At 40.0% G+C, this 23052-nt stretch overlaps 1 protein-coding gene across 1 annotated transcript in view; it reads left to right on the forward strand.

Annotated features, from left to right (window-relative positions):
- ST8SIA1 (ST8 alpha-N-acetyl-neuraminide alpha-2,8-sialyltransferase 1) overlaps positions 1-23052 on the forward strand; it is a 135585-nt gene that overhangs the window by 56725 nt on the left and 55808 nt on the right. The window contains exon 3 of the mRNA XM_065031930.1: positions 18577-18686. Within this exon, the coding sequence (XP_064888002.1) occupies positions 18577-18686 (110 nt within the window). The remainder of the gene's footprint in view (positions 1-18576; positions 18687-23052) is intronic.

Here is a 23052-nt window from a genome sequence, read left to right on the forward strand (position 1 = left end):
CCTGCAGTGGGAAGTTCCCCATTATGGTGTTGCACTATTTTTGTAATTATGTTTTTCTTACATGTCTGAACATGCAGTATCCCCTCTTGTTAGTGCTCTCCCCAGTGCATTTTTAAGAGTATAGGCACGTTATCAATTTCTTCCTTTGTCTGTCTCTATTTATTTCTATGTGGTTTTTTTGATCTTTTTAGATCACTAAACTACCCTGTTTCCATTCTCATTTAACATCTTGTGATAACATTTGTCTGTGACATTTTAAAGTTAATTAGATATTATTTTAGCTCTACAGATCAGATTTTTGGAAACCATATAAAATTATTTTGTTAAATGTCTCATTAGCAGGCCAGGTATGGCTAATTTTTGAAATATCCTTAAAACTTGAGTAAATATAGAAAAGGTAAGATGTGCAGGGTTCCTAATTAGACAGCAATCTAAATCAGTCACTTAATGGCCCTTTTCCCTATAAACTTAAGTTTCTTCCAACTTCTGGCACATAGGTCAACATGCTATTTACTGCACTTTCAAGGAAGCTAAATACAGTATAACTTGCAAAAATGTGACAGTATGTGTGGCTTTGATCAGTAACCTTTCTGCCAGATTTCATGGAAGTTCTTTTTCGAAATGCATTTTCTCTGAAATTATGCTTTCGGGGTCTTTTTCATTTCACTAACATATGCCTAACTACCATTTATCGGAAGTGCACTCCAAATTTATGTCAGAAGGAGTAAATTTAAAAAACATGGGATTATGCTTAAAAATTTGTCTTTTGATTGCCATGTCTTTATGTTTTGCCTTCAACAGATGCCTAGCTACTTAGTCAAGGGAGAAGAAAGCTGTCTTTGCAAAAATGATGAGCTGAGTAAAAATGAATTTTTACTTTGACGGTGTGTTCAGAGTGATTTACATTGTGCATTGATATTCTTCCCTTCTCACTCCTTTGAGACTTGTCTGGAATCATCTGCGATAGTTTCATTTGAATGGGGAGAAGGAACTTCAATTTGAAGGAAGAAACAGAAAATAAATCCATTACGACAGAGACGATATTGCAGCCTCTAGGTTCTCCGGGGTTTGGAATCCCCATTGCTTGATCTTGGAGTGCCATGGAAAGGCTGCTTGCAGATTTTTCTTCTATTTGCCACACTTAATATCTTTCTTCAGATACTTTGACACCTGCAGATGCAAAGTGCTCTGGGTCATTATTTCCAGTGCGGCAGGCAGAAAGGCAGCAGGAACCCTTATGACCCAGCCTGACCTCATGAGTCACTCAAGCTCTAGGGTTGCAGCTGGTGATTTCTCAGTCTAGTACTTCAGCTGCAGCACGTTAGTGTTCAAGGCTGCAGTTACCATGCCACAGCACAGCTGTTGCTTCTGGATACAAAAGCCTCCTTATAATGAACTGTTTACCATAGCCCAGTAATGAGTTCTAGTAGCTCATCGTTGCCTCCAGAAGTCTGTATCTCATTTCCACCATCCCCCAAAGTATAAATGTGGGAATAGAACTGCCGACTTTGCTCATCAAACTGTGCAATACCAAAACACCTCACTATAGCTTGAAACATGGATTTTTACAGAATTTGCTACCTAGGTCTACCATGCAGAAAAGACACATAAAGTATATTACCTTACCAAGTCACTGAAATGCATGATCAAAACTAAAATGAAATATAACACACATCCTGATTGTGATCAAAATACTGAGAGAAGTGCTAGCCTAAATTATCCTGAGTTTAAAATTAACTCTAGAAAAATATAAATTTTATTGATAAAATATTTTAATTTCTATCCCCACGGCTGCTTGGGTTGTTAATTGAATGACTGAGTTTTACTTTTGTGCTTTGGGCTGTGCAAATGGGTATAAATTACATCAGTGTTTAGAGACAATGAAAGTTGGGATCTCTTGAGTGTACGATCAGCTGTGTAGGACATTACCTCATCTGCTGGGTCAACAGTGAGAACTTGCTCTTCTGTTATGTTTACTGCAAAATCATGGCAGTATTTTTTTCAGTAATTTATGATACATGTTCTTTTTGTTCGATTCATTGTAATTTTTCCTATTTAATGCTTATTCATAGCCATTACAGTCTATAATTGCACTTTTGTCATTATACTCTCACTTTATAGATACATGTGTAAAGTATATATGAATATAAAATTACAGCATTCGGCACTTCAGAAGTAACTGACAATATTGTATCTACTAATGAAATATCTGTTAAAAACTCTCCATGTTACAGCTTGATATTTCTCCATATGTACACATGGCTCTGGTTAGGAATTACAGATTTTTTTGCTGACGAGGGTGTGAGCTTTTGCATTAGAGGTCTGTCCTTCATGTCAAGCAGATCCACACACCTCAGCCAAACACCTTCTTCCTGTTTGTCTGTCTGTCTTCATTTGGAATACTTTCTTGTGCATGGCAGCAGAGGGAAAGGAAGAAATGCTGAGTGCTGGCTGCCTGCATCCTGCTACGTGATGCTCTTAGAAAGGGTATCTCTTTACCTTTTAGTGACATAATGTATGAAACTGTGTGGAACTCAGGGGGACAAGGCAGAGAGGTGCTTGTGGAGAAGTTAACTGTACCATGAGATAGGGGATGTGACTGTGTGTGGTATTAGTGAGAGGTTTCTGGGAGGTGAGGCTGCAGCCCTGTGTGGAATGGCATTGTGTGGGGCTTCTCTGTGCATGAGGCTGTGATGAGAATCGCACTGCACCTTCTCTCTCTCTAACAACCTGTGTGCTTTTCAGGCAAGTGAACTTAGGATAAAAAGTCGTAAAGCAGGAGAGAATGACTAAGTTGTATATTGATGGCACAATAGTGGAGGAATGAGATGCTAGGGATGAGTCTCACTCATAATATTATATGTGAGTGGTCTGAGGAAGTGCTTTGTCTCAAGCCCCAGATGACCTGACAGAGAACTGCTCCTACCATGAAGCATGTGGGTTTTATTTTTGTTCTGTTGTGCGTTGAGATCTCTGGGTATGCAGCAAGCTCTTAACTCTGTGTAGAGCCCTGTTGTGTATCAATTTCCGCAGGTTCAATGGAGCTGCAGCATTTCTTTGATGTAGTGAATTTAGATGTCTGAATTTTAAGCAGGAGTGGGAGAAGTGATTTAAAATAACATATCCTGTGACCCACTGCTTTGCCGAACCCGATGTGAAAGACTAGCCCATTTTGAATTCTCACGTAGAGTCGTTGCTAATTTATCTTTCACATGGTGTTGTAAAACAACCTCCTCTTCACTGCACTGCAATATTTGGAAGACAGTATCTGCCAGTCAGTAGTATCTACAAGTATCCTCTTCAGGCTTAATGAAACCTTGGTGAAAACTTTCACTGTTGAAATGGAAGCTGTGCAACTAGGCTTTGCTGTGAATAAAAAATGCAGGCCATTAATTCATTAACATCCATAAACTTCTCAGCTGAATCCAGATTTAATTTATGAAATGTTATGAATTTCACAGGCTTCCAAGATTTTAATGCAAAAACTAAACTAAACTCATTAGTTCTGGTAAGGATTCACTCTGGGATTTAACTCTGAAATGAACCTATGTGGTTTTGAAAGGAAAGAGAAGAAGATATTTCAAGTGTGAACTTCTATACAGTAAAAATGATCACTATTATCATAGCATAGTTTGGGTTGGAAGGGTTCTTCAAAGGTCATCTAGTCTCAACCCCCCTGCAATGAGCAGGGACATCTTCAACTAGATCAGGTTGCTCACAGCCCCATCCAGCCTGGCCTTGGTGGCCACCTCTCTGGGCAACCTGGGCCAGTGTTTTACCACCATCATTGTAAAAAAATTTCTTCCTCATGTCTAGCCTGAATCTCCCCTCTTTTAGTTTAAAACCGTTACGCCTTGTCCTGTCGTAACAGACCTTGCTAATAAGTATGTCCCTATCTTTCTTATAGGCCCCTTTCAAGTACTGTAAAGCCACAGTAAGGTCTCCCTGGAGCCTTCTCTTCTATAGACTGAACAACCCCAACTCTCTCAGCTTGTCTTCACAGGAGAGGTGTTCCAGCCTTTTGATTGTCTTGGTGGCCTCTTCTGGCCCCTCTCCAACAGGTCCATGTCTTTCGTGTACTGAGGGCTCCAGAGCTGGACACAGGACTCCAGGTGGGGTATCAGCAGAGCAGAACAGTGGGGCAGAATCACCTCCCTCAACCTGCTGGCCACGCTCGTTTTGACACAGCTGAAAATACAATTGGCCTTCTGGGCTGCAAGCACACATTGCTGGCTTATGTCCAATCTTTTATCCATCAGCAGCCCCATGTCCTTCTCCACAAGGCTGCTCTCAATCCGTTCCTCCTCCAGCCTGTATTGACACTGGGAGTTGCCTCAACTCAGGTGTTGGACCTTGCACTTGGCCTTGTTGAACCTCATGAGGTTCATATGAGACCACTTCTCAAGCTTGTCCAGGTCACTATGGATGGCATCCTGTCCCTCAGACACATCAGCTGCACCACTCAGCTTGGTGTCATCCTCAAACTTGCTGAGGGTGCACTTGATCCTGCTGTCTATGTCATTGATGAAGATATTAAACAGTACTGGTCCCAGTATGGTCCCCTGAGGGATACCACTTGTCACTGGTGTCCATCCAAACAGTGTGCCATTGATCACTACTCTCTGTGTGCCGTCATGCAGCCAGTTCCTCATCCATCAAACCGTCCATCCATCAAATCTATACCTCTCCAGTTTAGAGAGAAGGATGTTGGGGGGGGCGGGGGTGGGCATGTCAATGATTTTACAGAAGTCCAGATAGAGGACATTCGTAGCCCTTCTTTTGTCTACTGATATAGTTACTCCATTGTAGAAGGCTGCTAGGTTGGTCAGGCAGGACTTGCCCTTGGTGAAGGGGTTGTTGGCTGTATTGAATCACCTTCCTGTCCTCCATGTGCCTTAGCACAGTTTCTATGAGGATCTGTTCCATGGTCTTCCCAGGAACAGAGGTGAGGCTGACAGGTCAGTAGTCCCTGGGGTCCTCCTTTCTATCCTTTTTAAAAATGGGTATGATGTTTCCTTTTTTCCAGTCACCAGGGACTTCACTTGACTGCCGTGCCTTCTCAAACATCATTGAGCGTGGCTTGGCAACTACATCAGCCAATTCCCTCAGGACTCTGGGATGCATCTCATCAGTTCCCAGAGACTTATGTATGTTCAGGTTCCTTAGGTGGTCACAAACCTGATCTTCCCTTACAGTGGGAGAAACTTTGATCCCCTAGTCCCTCTCTTACAGTTCATCCATTTGGGAGGTGTGGGAAGAGAGCTTGCCAGTGAAGGCTGAGCCAAAGAAGTTGTTGAGTACCTCAGCCTTCCCTTTCTTCGTTGTTACCAGCTTGCCAGTCTTGCTCATTGTGGGGTTTATGTTTCTTTGACCTTCCTTTTTTGGTTGACGTACCTGTAGAAGCTCTTCTTGTTATTCTCTGCATTCTCTGCATCCCTTGCCAAGTTCAGCTCCAGCTGCACCTTGACCTTCCTGACTCCATCTCTGCACAACCGGGCAGTGTCCCTATACTCTTCCCAGGATACCTGCTTCCACTGTCTGTGCATTTCCTTCTTGCCCTTTAGTTTGACCACCAGGTCTTGACTCAGCCATGCCAGCCTCTTGCCTTACCCGATCGCTTACGCTTGGGGCCAGAGAACTCTTGTGCTCTATTGGAAAGTGTCCTGAAAGATCTGCCAGCTCCATTCTGCTACCTTGTTCCTGAGGGCAGTCTCTCGGGGCGCCCTATTGACTAACTCCTTGAAGAGCTGGAAGTTAAATTGCCTAAAATGCAGGGTCCTGACTTAACTGTTTGCCTGTCCCACATCTTTCAGGACTGCAAATTCTGTGAGTATGTGATCACTGCAGTCCAGACTGTTTCCAATTTTGACATAATTGATCAGCTCACTTGCATTGGTGACCATCAGGTCCAGTATTGCATCCCCCGTGGCAGGGCTGTCTATTACCTGGCCTAAGAAGTTATCCTCAAAGCACTCCAGGAGTCTCCTGGATTGCGTACAGTTTGCTGTGCTACTTTTCCAGCAGATGTTGGGGTGGTTGAAGTCCCCCAGCAGGACAAGAGCCTAAAAGCCTGATGCTTCCTGTAGCTGGAGTAAGAAAGTTTCCTCAATAGTCTCCTCCTGATTGGGTGGCCTGTAGTAGACACCAACCACAAGGTTTCCTTTGTTGCCTCAGTCTCTGATTCTTACCCATAAGCTTTCAACCTACTCGTGGCTATTCTTGAGAGACAGCTCTTCATGCTCTATCCATCTCTTGATGTAGAGGGCAATCCCTCCACCCTTCCTTCATTGTCTGTAATTTCTGAACAGCCTGTAGCCATCAATAGCCACACTCTAGTCATGGGATCCATCCCACCAAGTTTCAGTAATGGCCATGAGGTCGTAGATTTCTAGCAGCACAGTTGCTTCCAGCTCCTCCTGTTTGTTGCCCATCCTGCGTGCATTGGTGTAGAGGCACTTCAGCTGGGCTGTCAGCCGTGTTACCTTCTCAGAGGAACACTCCTTAAGTCCTTTGAAGTATTTCACTGGTATTTTCCTCTTGGCCTCTATTACCTCAGGAGTCCTTGAGTCATCTCCATAAGACTTGAAGTGTGCTCCTTGAAGTGTGCTCCAGCATGGCTAACACATCTCAGGGACACTGCCTGATGGGCCTCACTAGCACCCCACCCCTTTGTCCTTTGGTGTCTCATCCCACAGCCTGTCACGGGCAAGCCTGACATTGACCACCCCCATCCCCCCCCGCCCATCATGTCTAGTTTAAAGCTCTGTCAATGAGCCCTGCTAGCTCATGTGCAAAGAACCTCTTCCTCCTTTGAGAAAGGTGAACTCCATCTGACACCAGAAAACCTGGTGCTATGTTGGCCATCCCATTATAAAAGATAACCAAAATTGTTGTGCTGACACCAGCCACAGAGCCGTGTGTTAATAGACCATGTCCATCTGTTTCTTCTAATGTCGCTGCCTGCAACTGGAAGGAGAGAGGAGAAAATAATGTCTGCTCTGGATTCTCTTACTAACTGTCCCAACGCCCTGAAGTCTCTTTTGATTGCCCTTGGACAGGGTTGTATTTGCTCAGAGCAACAGGATACTCAAGGTCTATGAAAAAATATGAAGTGGTGTCTCATAGAGGCACACAGTTCCTTATTACTGTAATTCTTCAAGTGAAAACCGGGCCCCGAAGGCTCGTACTTCATATTACATGAACCGAAATAATCCCGGCGAGTCCCCGGGGCGGTTCCCGCGGCCTCGCAGCACCGGTTTGGGGTGGGGACTGCCCGGAGCTGTCCAGGGTGCTGACCTGCTCATGGAGCTGTCCCGGGTCCTGACCCGCGGCCCGGGCCGGGGCCTGAACAGCCGGGCACCAGCCGGTGAAACAATCCAGCGAGTTAACAAAGACTGTCTGACTGATCCAGAGACACTGAAGCATGTAAGAAACAGCATGTATTGACCAATTTTCACGGGTGACTCTGCCTGGAGCAGGAAGTTGGACTGAAGTACCTGGGTTATATGATGCTAGAACCAAAGGAAACACCAAGTCAGTGACAAAAGGCATCTCTTTATGTGAAATAAATTTTGGTTTCCATTGCCTTTCAGTGGGTTTGCAGTTGCCTCAGTATGTACAATTTAACTTCACTTGTCCTTTTCAGATTCTGCTGTGTACACTGCACTACTGCAACTTCAGTCTTAGGTTGGGTTCAATCCCTGAAGCTTAGCCTCCCTGTTTTGCTGTGCTCTTTGTAGAGGGGCTAGTTCCAAATTCAATTTTGTGTAGGCTTGCAACAAATGACACTTTCTGTTTGCTTTTTGGGGAATCAACACCCTTATATAATGAAATGACACTTTTCCCCATTTTAATCCTACACTACTGTTTTGTTATCAATATAGAAATGATAGTTGTTTATTCAAATCAGTTTATGATAAGTTATTAAAATAAGTTCATTAATTACTCTCATACCTCTATGTGAAATACTATTAATTTTAAGGAGTTTTGTTTTCATTACTGGAAAAATACATAGCTTATAGAAACTGAATTGATTCTGTAATTGTGACAGCCTTCCCCCTAAACTTCTTTTTTCATAGTCTTTAGACATGACATTGCATGGCAATGCACTTTCCTCTAATTGCTTCCTTTTTTGGTAAACATTCCTTTTGAAACAATTGATAGTCACTCATATGTAATTTCTATTATGCTGTTAACCACCTTTTTTTACTTTTCAGCAAGGTCTTTTAACATTGGCTCTACTTTTCTACAGAAAGACTGCCTTAAAGAAAGGTAGTATTCCAAATGAAGACCTATATATACCTTTGCTTTACATGCAGTCTTTACATTTGTTTCTGTTATTTTCTTTGCATACTATTATTTGCTTTTCAACTCTTATGGGGTCAACTTTGCTTGTATTGTTAGTTATGTGAGCCAATTCCCATGCCATCTAGGTTTGTGGATAAGGACAGGCTAAAGATGTAGGATATATTGATTGATGCAGGCTCCTGACCTGGCCCAGATATAATAGCTCTTTGGACCTGGGTACATTTATTGATTCCTCAAACAGTTTCTTATTTCTTAGTGCATTTTATGTGTTTGGATTCCCTGTCTGCTATGGGAGGCGAAAAAAGTGATTGCCCACTTCTCTAGATTCGTGCTGTTGTTTCATCCAATTCAGTAGTGCATTTAAATGAACTCACTGCATCTGTAATATAATATTATATGTTGGATTTTTTTTAATGTTTCTAGGCACCCTAATATCATAAGGCTTTTTGTCCAATCATTATCCACAAACTATTGCAAACACGTTAAAACATCAGAGCCTCTAAAATGTTTCCTAGCTAACCTGTCTCTGTTGTGGTTCCCTTTGCTGCTTATCTGCATTTAAATACTTGGAATCAGAGAGGATTCTTTGGATTTTATTGAAAGAAAGATTGGTATATAAATCCGCATCTGTATTGTAAAATTTGGAATTTTCAAAGTCCAAAATTTGTCTTAAAATAGTAAGATATTTCCTCCTTATCTGCAATTGAATCTTTCTTGAGAGGTTTAATTTTTCTTATTAGTAGAGAAGAAAAAAAAAATGTTTCTGTGAGTATTAAAGAAAGCTAATTTTGCTTCCATGCTGTCAGAAATCAATCTGTGTTTAAACCCCACTCAAATTCTAATTGCAATTTCCTAGAGAGATCAATCCTTGCTAGTTGTCCTTGATGTCTTTTTAGCTAGTGATTCTCAATAGATGTCATTGATTCATCTGAACAATTTAGAGATAAAGCAAAGGCAAGAAATATTTCTTATTAGTTGATCTTTTCCTTGTAGAAGCTCATTGTTTAATATTCTAGCTAAATGGAAGGGTATTGCTTTTAAGACAGCCTAAGAAATAAAAGCCAAATCTTTTCGATCACATGATAACTAAATCCATATTTTGGTGCCTGTATAAGTGGATTAATTTCCTTTGCTGCAACTCCTTATTCATATCAGTAGGATCAGAGGGCCCTCAGGGATTCAGAGAGCCATTCCTTTGTTTCAGTGTTATTGTCTTTTACACAAGTAGAATTGGAAGATCTTTATATTTTTTTTATGAGCTGAAACTAACCTTATTTATTGCATATGCTGTGTGCTGCTAATAAGATTTTGGAGAACTTTGTGTTTATATAGCTGGATGAGCTTTTTAGTAAATCAACCACATCCATGCAGATGAGTGTCTTGACACCTTCAGAGTCCTCCTGCCTTTCATACCCCCACCTATGTTCAATGCAGGCTTTTGTTGCATTTCACAATTGTATTCTGCTCATGCAATTGTTGAAACATTCATCCTGTATCAGTTCTGCAGGGTTAAGATTGATGTTAAAATGCTTAGGAACTGTGTGATTGTGGCATGGTCCTGGCAATAGCCTTGCATCTATATATGAAAGTGTGTTGAGAAATCCTTTGTAAAGCTGGGAAACTAAGTAGTACCCCTTACTGAACAATAGTTGGTCTTGCAAAATTTGCAAGTATTTTCCTATCTTTTTTGACTGTGTGTTGTTCCACGCTCTCACAAGAATCTAATTCAACATCAGAATTCATTTTCTACATATTCTTACACTGGGCATATGTATGCACATATCCTGCAATTTTCCCTGTTCTGTTTTGGTTGCAGCTTGTTGCTGTTTTTCATCCTAAAATTGCTGAGGAAGCACAGTCAGAATTGGAGGACATTGTCACTGGACAGTCATATTTATTTTCTGTCTACATTTCTCCAACTGGACTATAGTAGTGAACAAAAGCTTCTGTGCCTGAAAGTTAAAGGGTGCACCTATGTACATTAACTTCCTCAGCTATGAAATTATATACTGCCATGCAGGAGATGAATTTAGAAGTTGTATAAGCATATGCATTTTCTGAGGCTTGCAGAGTAACTCATTGAACTCTTATTAAAATAGTAACTACTCTTGTGGTTTAATAGGCATCCATGATCTTAAAAACATAGTTTTCCCCTCTGAAGTGATTTGTGCTTACCTTTATTCCCATGACGTATCTAGTCAAAATTTAAAAACGTTTCAATATACTTTTTTTGACTGAAGCTTAGAGCATCGTATCAACACAACCCTGGCATATACAGTTTGATATACTTAGCTTTTTCTCTTCTGGTCAGACTTGGAGCAGATTAAGAAAAGAGCAAGGAAAAGTGAAGGATGGACAAAATCTTCAGAAGCAGCATCTGCAAGTTAGGTCTCTGAGCCCAAAAGATAAGGGTTTGCTGCTAAGCATTCAGCATAGTGCAGTATTAACCACTGGGATACCTGGTGTGTCTGAATGTGTTTCCGCCACAGAAAGCCAGTGAACCAGGAGCTAAATTTCTGCCTGGTGTATAAATGCTGTACAGTGTGAGCATTTAAGTCTGAATCAGTTGAAATAAATGTGGGAAGGTGTTGTGTGTCTTATCTCAGGAGGTGCTGGCAAAGAAGAGCAGGGCTGAGAATCCCACACAATGGATGGCATTTTCATTTAAGATCAGCATGGCATATGGTCAAGTAAAGGGAAGGATTTACTGAGTGATTCTGTGGCTGTAAACAAGGTTTAGTGATTTGACCTATGAATCAAAGTTTGTTACCACACAGGATTAAAAAAAAAATAATAAGTGAGCTATTCAAGTGTGTGAGAAGGTTTGTAGGGAAACCAAGATGCAATTATTTACAAATTCTGGCCAAGCTGTTTTTCAAGAAATTTGTACATTATTTTTCCATTTTCTGAGTTTACATGGGACTGGGTTGCTCCATGGAACATCTGAATGCAGTTGTTTGGAAGGAAGCTTAAATCTTTCTTGAGGTCTCCCCATTCTGGAAATGTTGAAAGCTGTAACATCTTCCAGAATAAGCGACACCCTCCCCACCTCCAGTAGGTTGAATTACTTTTTCTGGTTAATCATAAAACAATATTTCCTTTTTCTCCTTTTTAATCCAAATTTTGGGGTCCTAGCACATTGCAGGCCATAAAGTTTGGATCCAGAAATCTTCCAGAACTTTGAAATTTCCCACCTATTAATCTCTTCTTGTCTGCTATGTCTCTTCACCTTCCCAGAGCATTCCTCTTCAAAAATACTGTTTATGATATACCATCAAAAGTCTGTTTTCTAATATAAACCGTCACACTCCCCAAATGTGATTTTTTTTTTTTTTTTTTTTTAATTATTCCATAATCCCCACACTGTTATCCTGGCTGTATGAAGACCAGTTGCATTGAATTAAATGCCACAGCAGCAATTTGAAATGTTCTTTTCATTCACAGCAAGTACTCACTTGTAGTGACTTCACGCTGGGTGGAAAGCTATTAGAGAACACACTGTTTTGAAGTTCCTACTTAAAGTGCAGCTTGAACTAAAAGTGACTGCCAGCTAGTTACTGGTACTCTGTGTTTTATGTGAATATGCAGGTATGTTGCAAAGCATTCTCTCTTTTGTGTGTGGTTGCTCTGCAGTTAATATCTCAGGTATCTTTTTGGACATAAGACAATTTCCTACAGCCACAGAGCAATGCATTCAGTCTCCTAAGTGGTCTTTTGCAGCCCTGTGTCTCCATATAATTATTTCATGAGATGTTAATCTCATGAAAAACAATACCAGCTGGAGTACGTATTTGTGAAGAGCACAAAATTTACATGAGCGTGAATGTTTAATTCCACTTAAATCCTTTATAAAGATACTGCTGTCATGAGTGAGACAGGCTTATATCGTACTATAGAGGAGCTTGCCCCACCTGGACCAATCTTGTATGAGCAACCAGCTTCACATTTCAAAATTTGTTAGTTGGCAGTGCCTTTGTAGAACAGGGAAACTATAAAAAAAAAAAAAAAGGAAGGTAGCTGGATCTTAATTTTTAAGATTGCTTTCTTAACTTAAAGGGATTTCATAGTCAGTCACTGTCACAGTTTCTTCCTATAATAATTGCTTTGTAATAAAATATTGGGGTTTGGTAGTATCCACGTCCAGAATTTGAAAAACCATGCCCAGCTTATTTGTTGGTGCTCGTAATTATCGTACACAAACAGGGCAGTGTGCTCCAGCCCTGGGATCAGTCTGGCAGGGGCTTCATTCTGATCTGTTCCACAAAATGACTCTAAGTGTGTTTATACCTATCCCTCTGCTTTGTGACGGCGTTACCATAGAGGCAAGGTTTTGGTTGCATCTTGCTTGACATTTTACTCATTATAGTTAGTGGAACATAGAGAATTTTGTATGAGTTGTAGCTAACACAAATGTTTAGCAAGTCTCAGTGGACCGTACACTGTGATTCTGACAGAAGTTGCACACGTGAAATACAGTCGTCAACAGTTTCACTAATGTGCTTTTATAATACAGCTTTGTGTAAACACAAAAAATACAGGAATTATATGGCATTCAATAAATCTGCTAGTAAAGTGGTTTCCTAATATGTTATAATGCATGTATCTTGCAGCCAGCAACATTTGTTCAAGATTTATGTTATGGTAAAGATTTTCGCTCTTTCCAGCATTCATACACAGGCACTTTTATTCTAACCCATGTTTTTTCTGTTTCTTTATACAAAAATGAATTACTGTTAAGATTTTATATGCATTTCAAACTTTGTGTCATTATTTCAATCAATAACTACAAAAAGAGAGACCAGACTGAAAATAGGTGTATGAAATAAAGTGTCTGAAGTTATGAATTACTACATGCAAGACCTTTTAGATAACAGTGCAGCCAATTTTAAAGGAAATCTTCCTGAAAAAAAGTCCATCTTATTTTTCGGAATATTAAGTTTTCACTAAAAGAAATGCCGAGCCCTAACCCTAAGCATTTTTTTGTGAAAACACTTATTTTCCCAAGATAACAACAATTATTTCTAAAGGACAGAGAGAGGGACATCATCCGTCTCCCTACAGTGGCATAGTGTGGGAGGTGGACTGAAAAGTCCTCTCTCTTTTAGGAAATGTAGGGAACCATTGCCACCTTCCACATTCCCCTATAGAGAATACCCAGCGCCTGACATTGATGTTTCTTTGGAGCTGGTTGCCTCAAGCTGTCATGTCTTGACAGCTCTGCAGGAGGAACAAAAGGCCCATCAGACTGAAGATGATTTGTAAACAAAGAAGGAGGAGGATTTGCCACCCCACCGTGTCTGACAGTGTAAAAACCAATGCCACATTACCTGTGGCTGACACATGGAGACTTATCCTTTAAAGCATCAGCTGCTTCCTTATGCAAAGGTGCAAGCAAATGTTTTATTAAGAACTCAATTTGGCTTCTCATTAACTTTCAGCGTTTTGCTGGCTCCTTAGGAAAATCAGTATAACAATGCTCTTCTCATCAGGATGCTGCCTTCTCAAAACCGATGGTAAAATCACAGCATCTCTTGCAGATTCAAAAAGGCTTATTTAGAAAAAAAAATAAAATTCTGATTTATGTTCTCAGTGTTTTCAATGTTTTTGACATCTTCAGCATTAAATCAGAAGCTGAATACTGTAATTTTTCCTGTTTTTCCAGTAAGGACTTGGTTACTGATTAAATCTTTGGCAGGGAGTGGGCAAAAATTAATGCATTAACAACCTAACAATGAAATCAAAGTGAATGAGAGTAGCATTATCTAAAATAAATTATATTTTGTTAGTACTGTGTAATGTTCTTTTAACTGATGACAATGATTTAGTTCTACTTAGATGAATGATGAAACTAATCAGTGAATTGCTGGGTAGATGCTTTGTTAAATTAGTCCCATATTCAATTTGGAGTCTTTAATCTCTTGCTTTGTGTGCTTATTTGTCACTAAATTCACGGGGTGGGGGGCGGAGGGAGGGGAACACAGGGGGGTGTGCAGGTTCTTCTTTCATTTACATGAATATGAACTAGAACATCTTCATTGATTATCAATGGAGTTTCATTGTTTGAAACCAGGGAAAATGAGACAATGGGGCCTTTCTATCACTGCTTTGTTTGGAGATGCCTTTTAAAACCCACCTTAAGAATCTTTTCTAAAATGATTTTTAACATTTAAAGGGATTTCATCCCGTTTATTTCCAATATGCAAGGTGTTTTTAGTTAACAGTATTTGTAAATTTTGTGGTAGTGATTGCTTAAAAGTAGGGATGAGTTGGTCATTTATTTTTACATTTTCTCTATTACACTAGATGAACTGATGTTGCGCTATTTTTTCTAGTCCACCCACAAGACTCTGGCTGCTCATTAAAATTTTATGAATGAAGAAAAAAACAAATGTGTTGACAATGAAAATAACAGAGTTTCAGGAACCTAATATTAATGGAAATGCTTTTGTTCCAATGTTACTGTCCAAAGCTAGCATTTGTAAGGCCAGCTTAGAATTGTAAGGAGAAAAACAACTGATCTTTTTGTGAGCATTTAGCATAAATGACAGCTGGGTTGCCACAATGTGAGACCTTCTATGCTGTTAACTACGAACTGACAATTTGCCTAGCAAAGAGTTACACTGTGGGAGGTAAAGAAGGAAAGCATGAGAAGATTTTTCTAAGTCCCGTGAAACGTATTTTGCTGGTAATAGAAACCTAGAAGCAAACTTGGGTTTACCATATAGTATTATCTCCAAAGAGCACCATCACCTTGAAAATGTAACATTCTTGATTGAAAATTATCTCTTACTGTAATTACACGTAATGCCCAAGTCTATTTTACAAAAAAATAAAACGGGTTCAATTCTGCAGAAAGTTGTGGCATTCTACTAACTCTTCAACCCCAACATAATGTTCAAAAAATTTGAAGGCAGATCACCCACTCCATGAAGATAACATAAGATCACTTTTATGACGAAACAAATCATTACTGGAGTCCATATTTGATTTTTTTTTTTTTTTTTTTTTAACCCTTAAAGGAAAAAATAACTCCAGGTTTTGATAATTAAATATTAAATTCAGCATTAAATTCACAGTGCATACCCTGACAAGCCAGTAGTAGAAGCAGTAAGAGGATGCAGAGAAACATCTTGAAAGCCTAGTAGTGGTGTGGAAAGCTAGTAATAAACTGAGTAATTCTACTGTTTGTTAGGGCTGGAGCTTCCTTTTGGTTAATTATGTTGCAATTTTGCTTAACCTGTCTGCACCTCATATTTTGGACAGCCCAAAGGAAAGACTGAGGATTATACTTATGGAAAGTCACAGAATGAAGCCCACAGCATTTCAGCTTTGAAGACCCTCTGTGCTACCTGTCCCATCAGCATCTTTTGTCTGTGGAGAGGAGGAAAGTGTGCCATTCTAACATTCTACAGTGGGTTTGGTGTATATATATATATGTATATATATATATGTTTCAGGATGGTGATTTCCTAACAATTTCAAAGCCCGGGAGCCTGTTCCTTTGAAAGAGGGGAAAAGAGAAATGCTTTTTGTAGGGATGAAAAGGAGCCATATTTTTCATAGTTGCTTGTGGGTAACAGTTGGCTTAAAGACTTGTGTGATTTGTGTATGACCAGGCAGTCTGTTTGGACAAAGAGCCTCAGGGTAGAGTTCCTGAAATGTCCCTGAAGTTTCAGCAATAATACTGATTCTTGATTTAAATGTTTGAAGAAAAGTCACATGCAAAATAACAAATGCAGGTTTCTCCCAGGTCATCCTAAGCAATTGCTCTTCATTAAGTTCAAAGCAGCTGAAATCCCACCAAGCAGCAGGGACACTTAATTCTTAGCCCTTCATAACCACCTCTCCACCCTGTTATGATACTGGAACTAGGTCTTTTGCATAATGTTTGTAGGAAGCTTCTACATATGGTCCCCTGGAAAATGCATCCATTGAACATTTTAAGCTAAACAGTGCTGTGTAAGCCCTGTCTGATGTCTGTGCCACATCCTGAATTTTCAGTACTTTGCTGGGGGAGGCAAATGCTTCTGTGAGCTCTTGTGGGCATGATGGCGCTTCAGAGAGAGCTGTGTTCAGTCTGGTTTTCCTCCTATGTCCATAGAGCAAGTGGATTTCTTCACAGGTTAGGCAGAGGGACAACCATGATGGTCACTTTATCTGCCCCTTTTACTTTCCTTTGGCTTTCTCAAATCATCCTGGCAGCCCTGATCTTCTAAAAGCTTCACATGCTTTTAGAAACAAAAGCATGTATGCAAATGACAACTAATTTTATCATAACAGGATATAAGCCTCCTTTGAAGGACAGCAAGTCGTCTCACTCAAGCAACAGCAAAGGCTGTTTGCAACTCATGGATTTTTGAAGCATTTAGTAGCTCCTAAATGTTTATTTGGGGGGTCTAAATCCACTCGACATGTACTAAAGCCACAGAATTTGTGTGACAGGGTGTCCACAGCTTTTAAAAGCAAGACTTAATGGCTTCTGCCTTTGTCTGTGATTTGTCACAGCCTTGTCTGTATAACTAGCTGTCGTAGAAGGAACTTGGATATATTCTGAATAAGAAAGGTACTGTTATTTATAAAACAAATCACTTGTGCATTTCCTCTGATTCCCATCCTCCCTAGCCCCTGTCTTTGCTGATTATGGGAGCTCTCATTTGGTCAGTGTCACCTCAGAGATAAGATGTGCTTTGAATATCAAGATATTCTCCTAGTTCAATAACTGTGTAAATTAAAAAATGTTCTTGAGAAGGCAGATGCAGAATAAGAATGCAGCTGCATACTTAGTATTGTTCTGTTATGCTGTCACTGGGTTCCTAATTGTGGCAAGGCCTCAGGAAACTGAAATTTATTTTTCTGCTTTAGTATATTTTAATCCAGAACTAGGATAAGCAGAATGCTTTCATGTTTTTCATTAGAAAGCAGATTGTGGCTTTATACTAGCTGAATAGAATCTAGTTTGCTGAGAAAAGAAGATAAAGCAAATAAATCTAAGGAAGAAACGACAGTAGAAATAGCTCCTAACAAATTCAAACTTTGTGCTGTAATGCTGGGTCTGTTTTCTGGGCCATGTACACTGTTGCAATGGCTGGTGAATACATGACACAATGTTAGATGTCACTCAGTACACTGAGTGAGGACAAGTGCTGCTGCCATTCTACCTCATCCTCCTGAAGAAGAGAATTGTTTTGTGATGCTACATCCTGTCATCATGGCATCTGCATTCTCTGAGGCCTGTGCAGTAACTTGTGTCTCAACTGAAAAGTCAGGTTTTGACAGGTTTGATAAAAAAAAATCCCTGCACAATTTTTTTCTATGTGGAGAATATTAACTTTTGTATTGGAGACAAATTCCATTCTGTAACTAAATCACACTGCTTTAGATTCACAGGTCTTTTCAACACCTTTTAAAAAAAAAAATATATGCTAGGCTGCGCTGTGTGTTGTTTAAATGACTGTTCCAACCGCACTAGGGGTGAAAGACTTGGGGCTGGCAGGAAGATGTCCCACCCATAGTTCTGAGATCCTCTGGAATGAAGAAGACTACACATATCTCACTTATTACTGTGTTTGATGCATAGGATAGCAGAACAATTTGACCTTTCATTTTTATGCATTGCAAAGTGGCTACAAGAGGTCCTTATTTAAAATGAGCCCTTTCTAATTTTAATTTATGCTGTGTCTGGGCAGCTGAGTGTTTAAGGAGCTGCTGTCAAGCTCTAAATACCTTTGCTTAAGGCTTTGGAGTGACTCATCCCAGTGACACAACCATGGAGGGAGCCAAGGTGACTCCTGATTCCCAATGCCTTGCTGTCATCACCTTATTCCCTATTTGTTCCTTCCTCTCTTCCTCAGAGCTGTCTTTTGTATATCAGTTCAGGAAGGTCACTTTCATGGCTTTTTTTTTTATTTAATTTATTTTTTGCCTGGTTGTCTTATTTCTACTGTGTCCCTGCAGCTTGCATAGAAGGCTCATTCTGACCTGTCTGGCTTGATCAGTATATGCATCAGGACTTTCGGCAGTTTTATTTTTGCAGAGATGTTATCTTCTGTATCACATTTGTTGTGTCCTGGTGTGGGGAGTAAGGATAAAAATCGTCCTATGTCTACTTACCAGCTAATTTCTCTACTTTATTTTTTTTCCCTAGCTCCTAATTCTCCCTTTTCTTTCGTCACTTTGAGTCCTGCCAGCTCCTCGGGTTTTCCAGCAGCGTCTGCTACAAAGATGCATGTGTTCTCCTCTGTAAAACCGGTCCTTGTTTTGTGTTGCTAGGCTACTCCCTTCCAGCTGCCACTGAAGAAATGCTCCGTGGTGGGAAATGGTGGGATCCTGAAAAAAAGCGGCTGCGGCAAACAAATAGATCAAGCAGATTTTGTCATGCGGTAAGACAGAAACCTCAATGACACATTGTCTCCCCTTCCCCCTGCTAAGTCTTGGAGTTTTCAAAGCTATTCAGTTGTGATTAATCACTTATAATTTGCCTTGTTTCCCCCCACCTCTTTGCAGGATGCTTTACACAAGTGATCTGGGTAAAAGTGTGAGGAGAGGCAAAAAAGATACTTTTGACTGGCTTCTGCAAATATGTGCATAGTGCGGGGGCAATCTGTAGATGAATGGATTAAGGTCGTGACAGATTGTGCAGGGTCTCAGAGAGCTGCTTTTCTCTTTAATAAGGCAATTTTAGGCAGGGTCTCATCCTGCACTGTGCACTGTCCTCTGAAACTCCAAATGCCATCGTATGCCACCCATTGAACTCAAGATGAGTAGGTACTGATTTATGGGGCAAGGCTTAAAAGTGTAAGTTGGAACAAGCTAAAATGTTCCTGTTTTTTTCTTTCCTCAAGATTGATTTCTGGCTGACTGTCTGGGGAAACACTAAACCTCTTTCCTTGATGCAGGTTTTTTGGTATTCCTGACATTTCCTTTTGCTGCAGCCTTCCTGAAGTTATCAGAACCTGTCAGAAAGGATGTTGAGCCAGTTACTGCTTTTGTGATTGAATTTGGCACTTTCTAGGTCTGCATTCTTTAAGGAAGAAAGACAGAAATTAGTTCCTCCCTGTTAAACATGAACAAGAAAAACATTGTGGGGGAGAAACTGGGTGAATGCTCCCAAAGAGATGAGAAATGAAGTTTTTTTTGAGATGGATGCATAATGAAAACCCACCTTAGCAAGTGTCCTTATAGATCCTGATGGCTTATTATAAAGCCTTACAAATTTACTGCAAATCAAACAGTATTACTGTAATTTCTGGTTTACATCTCAAAGACCAAAAATGCCTTCAATGTTAAAGCAAAGAAATACATCAAACTAAAGACAAAAGGTAACATATGCTTAGAGCATTCATAGAAGAGAAGATGTAAGGCACAGGGGGAGAAGAGGCAGTGTGCTGATTGCCATTACTGCAGAACTCCTTAGGTGTTCCACAGACCAAATCTAAGAAACTGCAGGGTATATACCATGGTATTATTATCTAGATGCAATGGGAAATTGAAATGCTGTAGGACCAATCAGTTATAAAAACAATAGATTTTTTTTCTTTTTTTTTTTTTTTTTTTTTTTTTTTTAAACCAGTAGTTGTAGCTTGATCAGAAAAATCCTTTTCTCTCCAGGGATGGTAAAGCAACCATTATCTGTACAGAACTTATTTTGAATTGGAAATAAGTGACAGGGAAAATCCTGCAAAAATCCCAGTAGCTGCCTGCAGGCCATATTGTATTAGTGATGTGCAACCATATTTATGGAAAATCTTTCAGTTCTTTTGGGTTAGAAAATATTTCTATAGCAGATAGAAGATAGGATATAGTTGATCTTTTCTAAATCTGACTTCTATAATCTGAGAGCCGAGAGGGGAAGAGCACAATGATGACTTGCATAGCAAGTTTCATTTTTTAAAAAAGAGATTTGTGTGATATCTTTAAAGTATTTCCACAGTGGGATATGTCATGCCACGTTTTGCCCTTGTTCTTTCCTTCCATTCACATAGTTTTTTATTTCACTTAAGTGTATTTCCATAAGCTTTGTCATATGACTGCAACCATCTTCTCTGATATATTGTAATCACTAGGGTTAATGAATGAGTTTAAACTCATCTTGTTCCTAAGCATCTTCTACAAACACAGTTGTAACAACATAAAGATTAAAAGAGCAGCATTTTCAGCCCAAAAGGCACAGCACACTGCATCTGCAATGAAAAAGGTGCATGGCATATGATCTGCATGTTTAGGTAGTGTGGTCATAATGGGCTCTTCTCCTAATACCTGGCTGGTTTTCAAGTTTGTAATCCTTATTTCTAAGAAAAAAAAATGATCTGCTCTCTTCCTTCCTGCTAACACTTATTTGAAGAGAGAAATGTTGGGTACTAAACCCTAAGCAATGCTTTTGTCCATGTTTTGACAGAAGAGACACATTTTCTTGGCACAGATTTTGAAGAAATATTTCTACATCTCACAATTCTCCCTGTCCCCCAAACACTTTCCATGGCTTTGCTGTGGTTTGTACGTTCTACCAGAGAGAGGGTTTTTCCCAGTAAAATAGCAGGGGTGGTGGGGAATTCTCTGAGCTGTTTCCTGGTGAATTTATTCCTAAACTAGAAGCAACTAGTCACTGTTTCAAGTTGATTAGTCACTGTCCTGGTTAGGGGAAGCCAAGCTGTTCTCTTTCAATCACGCTGTGCCATGCTTTCTAGCTATACCAGCCCCAGTGGAGCTGGGGAGGTTAAATATGGTGGCACTTTGGGCTTTGAAGATGAGACCAGAGAAATATGTCTTTCAGCTGCCTTGTGCAGTTATTGTCTTGACATTGGCCAAGGTGCGACAAAGGAATAAAAAGCTATGTTTGCAATTACATATTAAATTCATAGTAGTCCCCAGTGTTTAGTATATATGCTTACATAACATTTTGAAACAGCTAGATAGTCACATACCATTTACCAAATGCACATGCATCAGCCAAGTTTCCTGGATTCTCTGCACCTGTGGGACATGGGCTTCTGTCTGGGCCAAACCCAGAAGAGCCATTTCTACCCAGTGAGGGTTGAAGGATCCCTCTCATTTTACCCCTGCAGCTGTTTCTACCTATTGAGTTGGAATGTCTCAGATGTGACAAAGGCACACACAGACTGCTGTGTCAGTTGATGATTTCTTTTTTTACCACCTAAGGGCTAGGTCTAAGTCATATTGGTCTGTATAGAAGGCCAATATGTTCCACTCTTTCAGTCAGGCTCATGTCAGAAATGCAGGCCTGAAATGCTGTCCTGATACCGCCTTCTTCCCTGCACTTTCACTTGCTTCACTTACTTACCGGTACTTCCTCAGTACCAGGACCAAGAGTAAGATAATTAAAAGGACCTTTCTTAGGATGAATCTTTTGCTTCTTAATGTGTTCCTCACCTGCGCAACACTCAAAACTCTGCTGACCTGTTCAAGAAAATAATCTGAAAGGCCAATAAGTTTCTGTCAACCGATTTCTTACTGAGTTTCCTCTGGATACTTACGCCGTTTCTTGATATTTCATGCAGAACAAACTGCGAATGAGGCTTACTGGTTAAAGGAATTATGTGTGTTTAAATAATGCATCTGGGAATGGCTTGTGAAAGAAATGTCATTATTGAGATGTTAAGATGATAAAAACTAGGGAGAGATCTTGATCCTTCCTAGAGCTTTTAAATAAACTCAGACCAAAAACAGCTTCTTAAAAGTTTGCCTTATTACTTTGTGTTCATTCAAATTGGGGATCATTAAACTGTAATCTACCAGAGGTCATTAATACCATCTTTCGGCTCTGACACAAATCACCTATGTGTTTTGCTTCACAAATATTTGTTTGACCTGCCATTGAAAACTGCTACTGAGAGGGTTTCTATAACATCTCCAAATAATATTAATCTGATTAAATTGTATTAATTTTCTTTTTTTCTTTTTTTCTTTTTTCCCCTCTCAATGATCACATTTTGTGAAACCTCTTATTTTAATTTCCCTTTTCTGGTTTCCTTTTTAAGTTGTCCAGCTTCTCTTAAATTGTAGTAGACCAAACTGGAAGCTGTTTCCTAACTGAGATCTCAATATATTGTGCACATCTTAACAAATGTAGTCATGAAAAGGAGAAAACATTCCTGGAAAGTTTATTTTTCTGAGTGAACATGGCTGAATTCATCATTCAGTGTTCCATATAGGTGGGACTTCGTTGTCTTTCTCCTTGGCATTTCCTGATGATGTGAATTTAAGAATATGGCTTTGACAACTGATATTCCTGTGCAAATACATGCAGATGTAGCACTACTGTGTCTTTTTCTTAGGGAATATGGGATGTTTTGCATTAACAAAAATTGCAAACAGTGTAAGGTGTGCACACTAGAGCCTTCTCTGGACACCAAAGTTGCACAAAACTGTAACACGTCAAGGTGCAGCAGGGAATTTGTGCAGCCTTGTTTGCTGCACTCTGCTGTTCAAGTGGTTGGATCCCTTCTCCAGATATTGCAAAGGTCAGTGAAAATGCTAACGGAGGCAGCAACTGCTGTGGAAGCAAGAGCTTTCCTTGTGACAAGATTGTTTTTTCCCAGCTTAGTGGAAGTGTATGGTGACGTGCAACAGCCCAATAGTTTCTGCTGTAGCCCCTGGAAATTGCCATAAAATCTGAACCATAGCTCACTTCCCCATCTCCCACCTCTCACTAGAATCAAAGAATCACAGAATGGTTGGGGTTAGAAGGGACCTCTGGAGATCATCCAGTCCAACCCACCCAGGTTCACC

This window comes from Columba livia, chromosome 1, assembly GCF_036013475.1.
Source record: "Columba livia isolate bColLiv1 breed racing homer chromosome 1, bColLiv1.pat.W.v2, whole genome shotgun sequence".
Taxonomy (NCBI): domain Eukaryota; kingdom Metazoa; phylum Chordata; class Aves; order Columbiformes; family Columbidae; genus Columba; species Columba livia.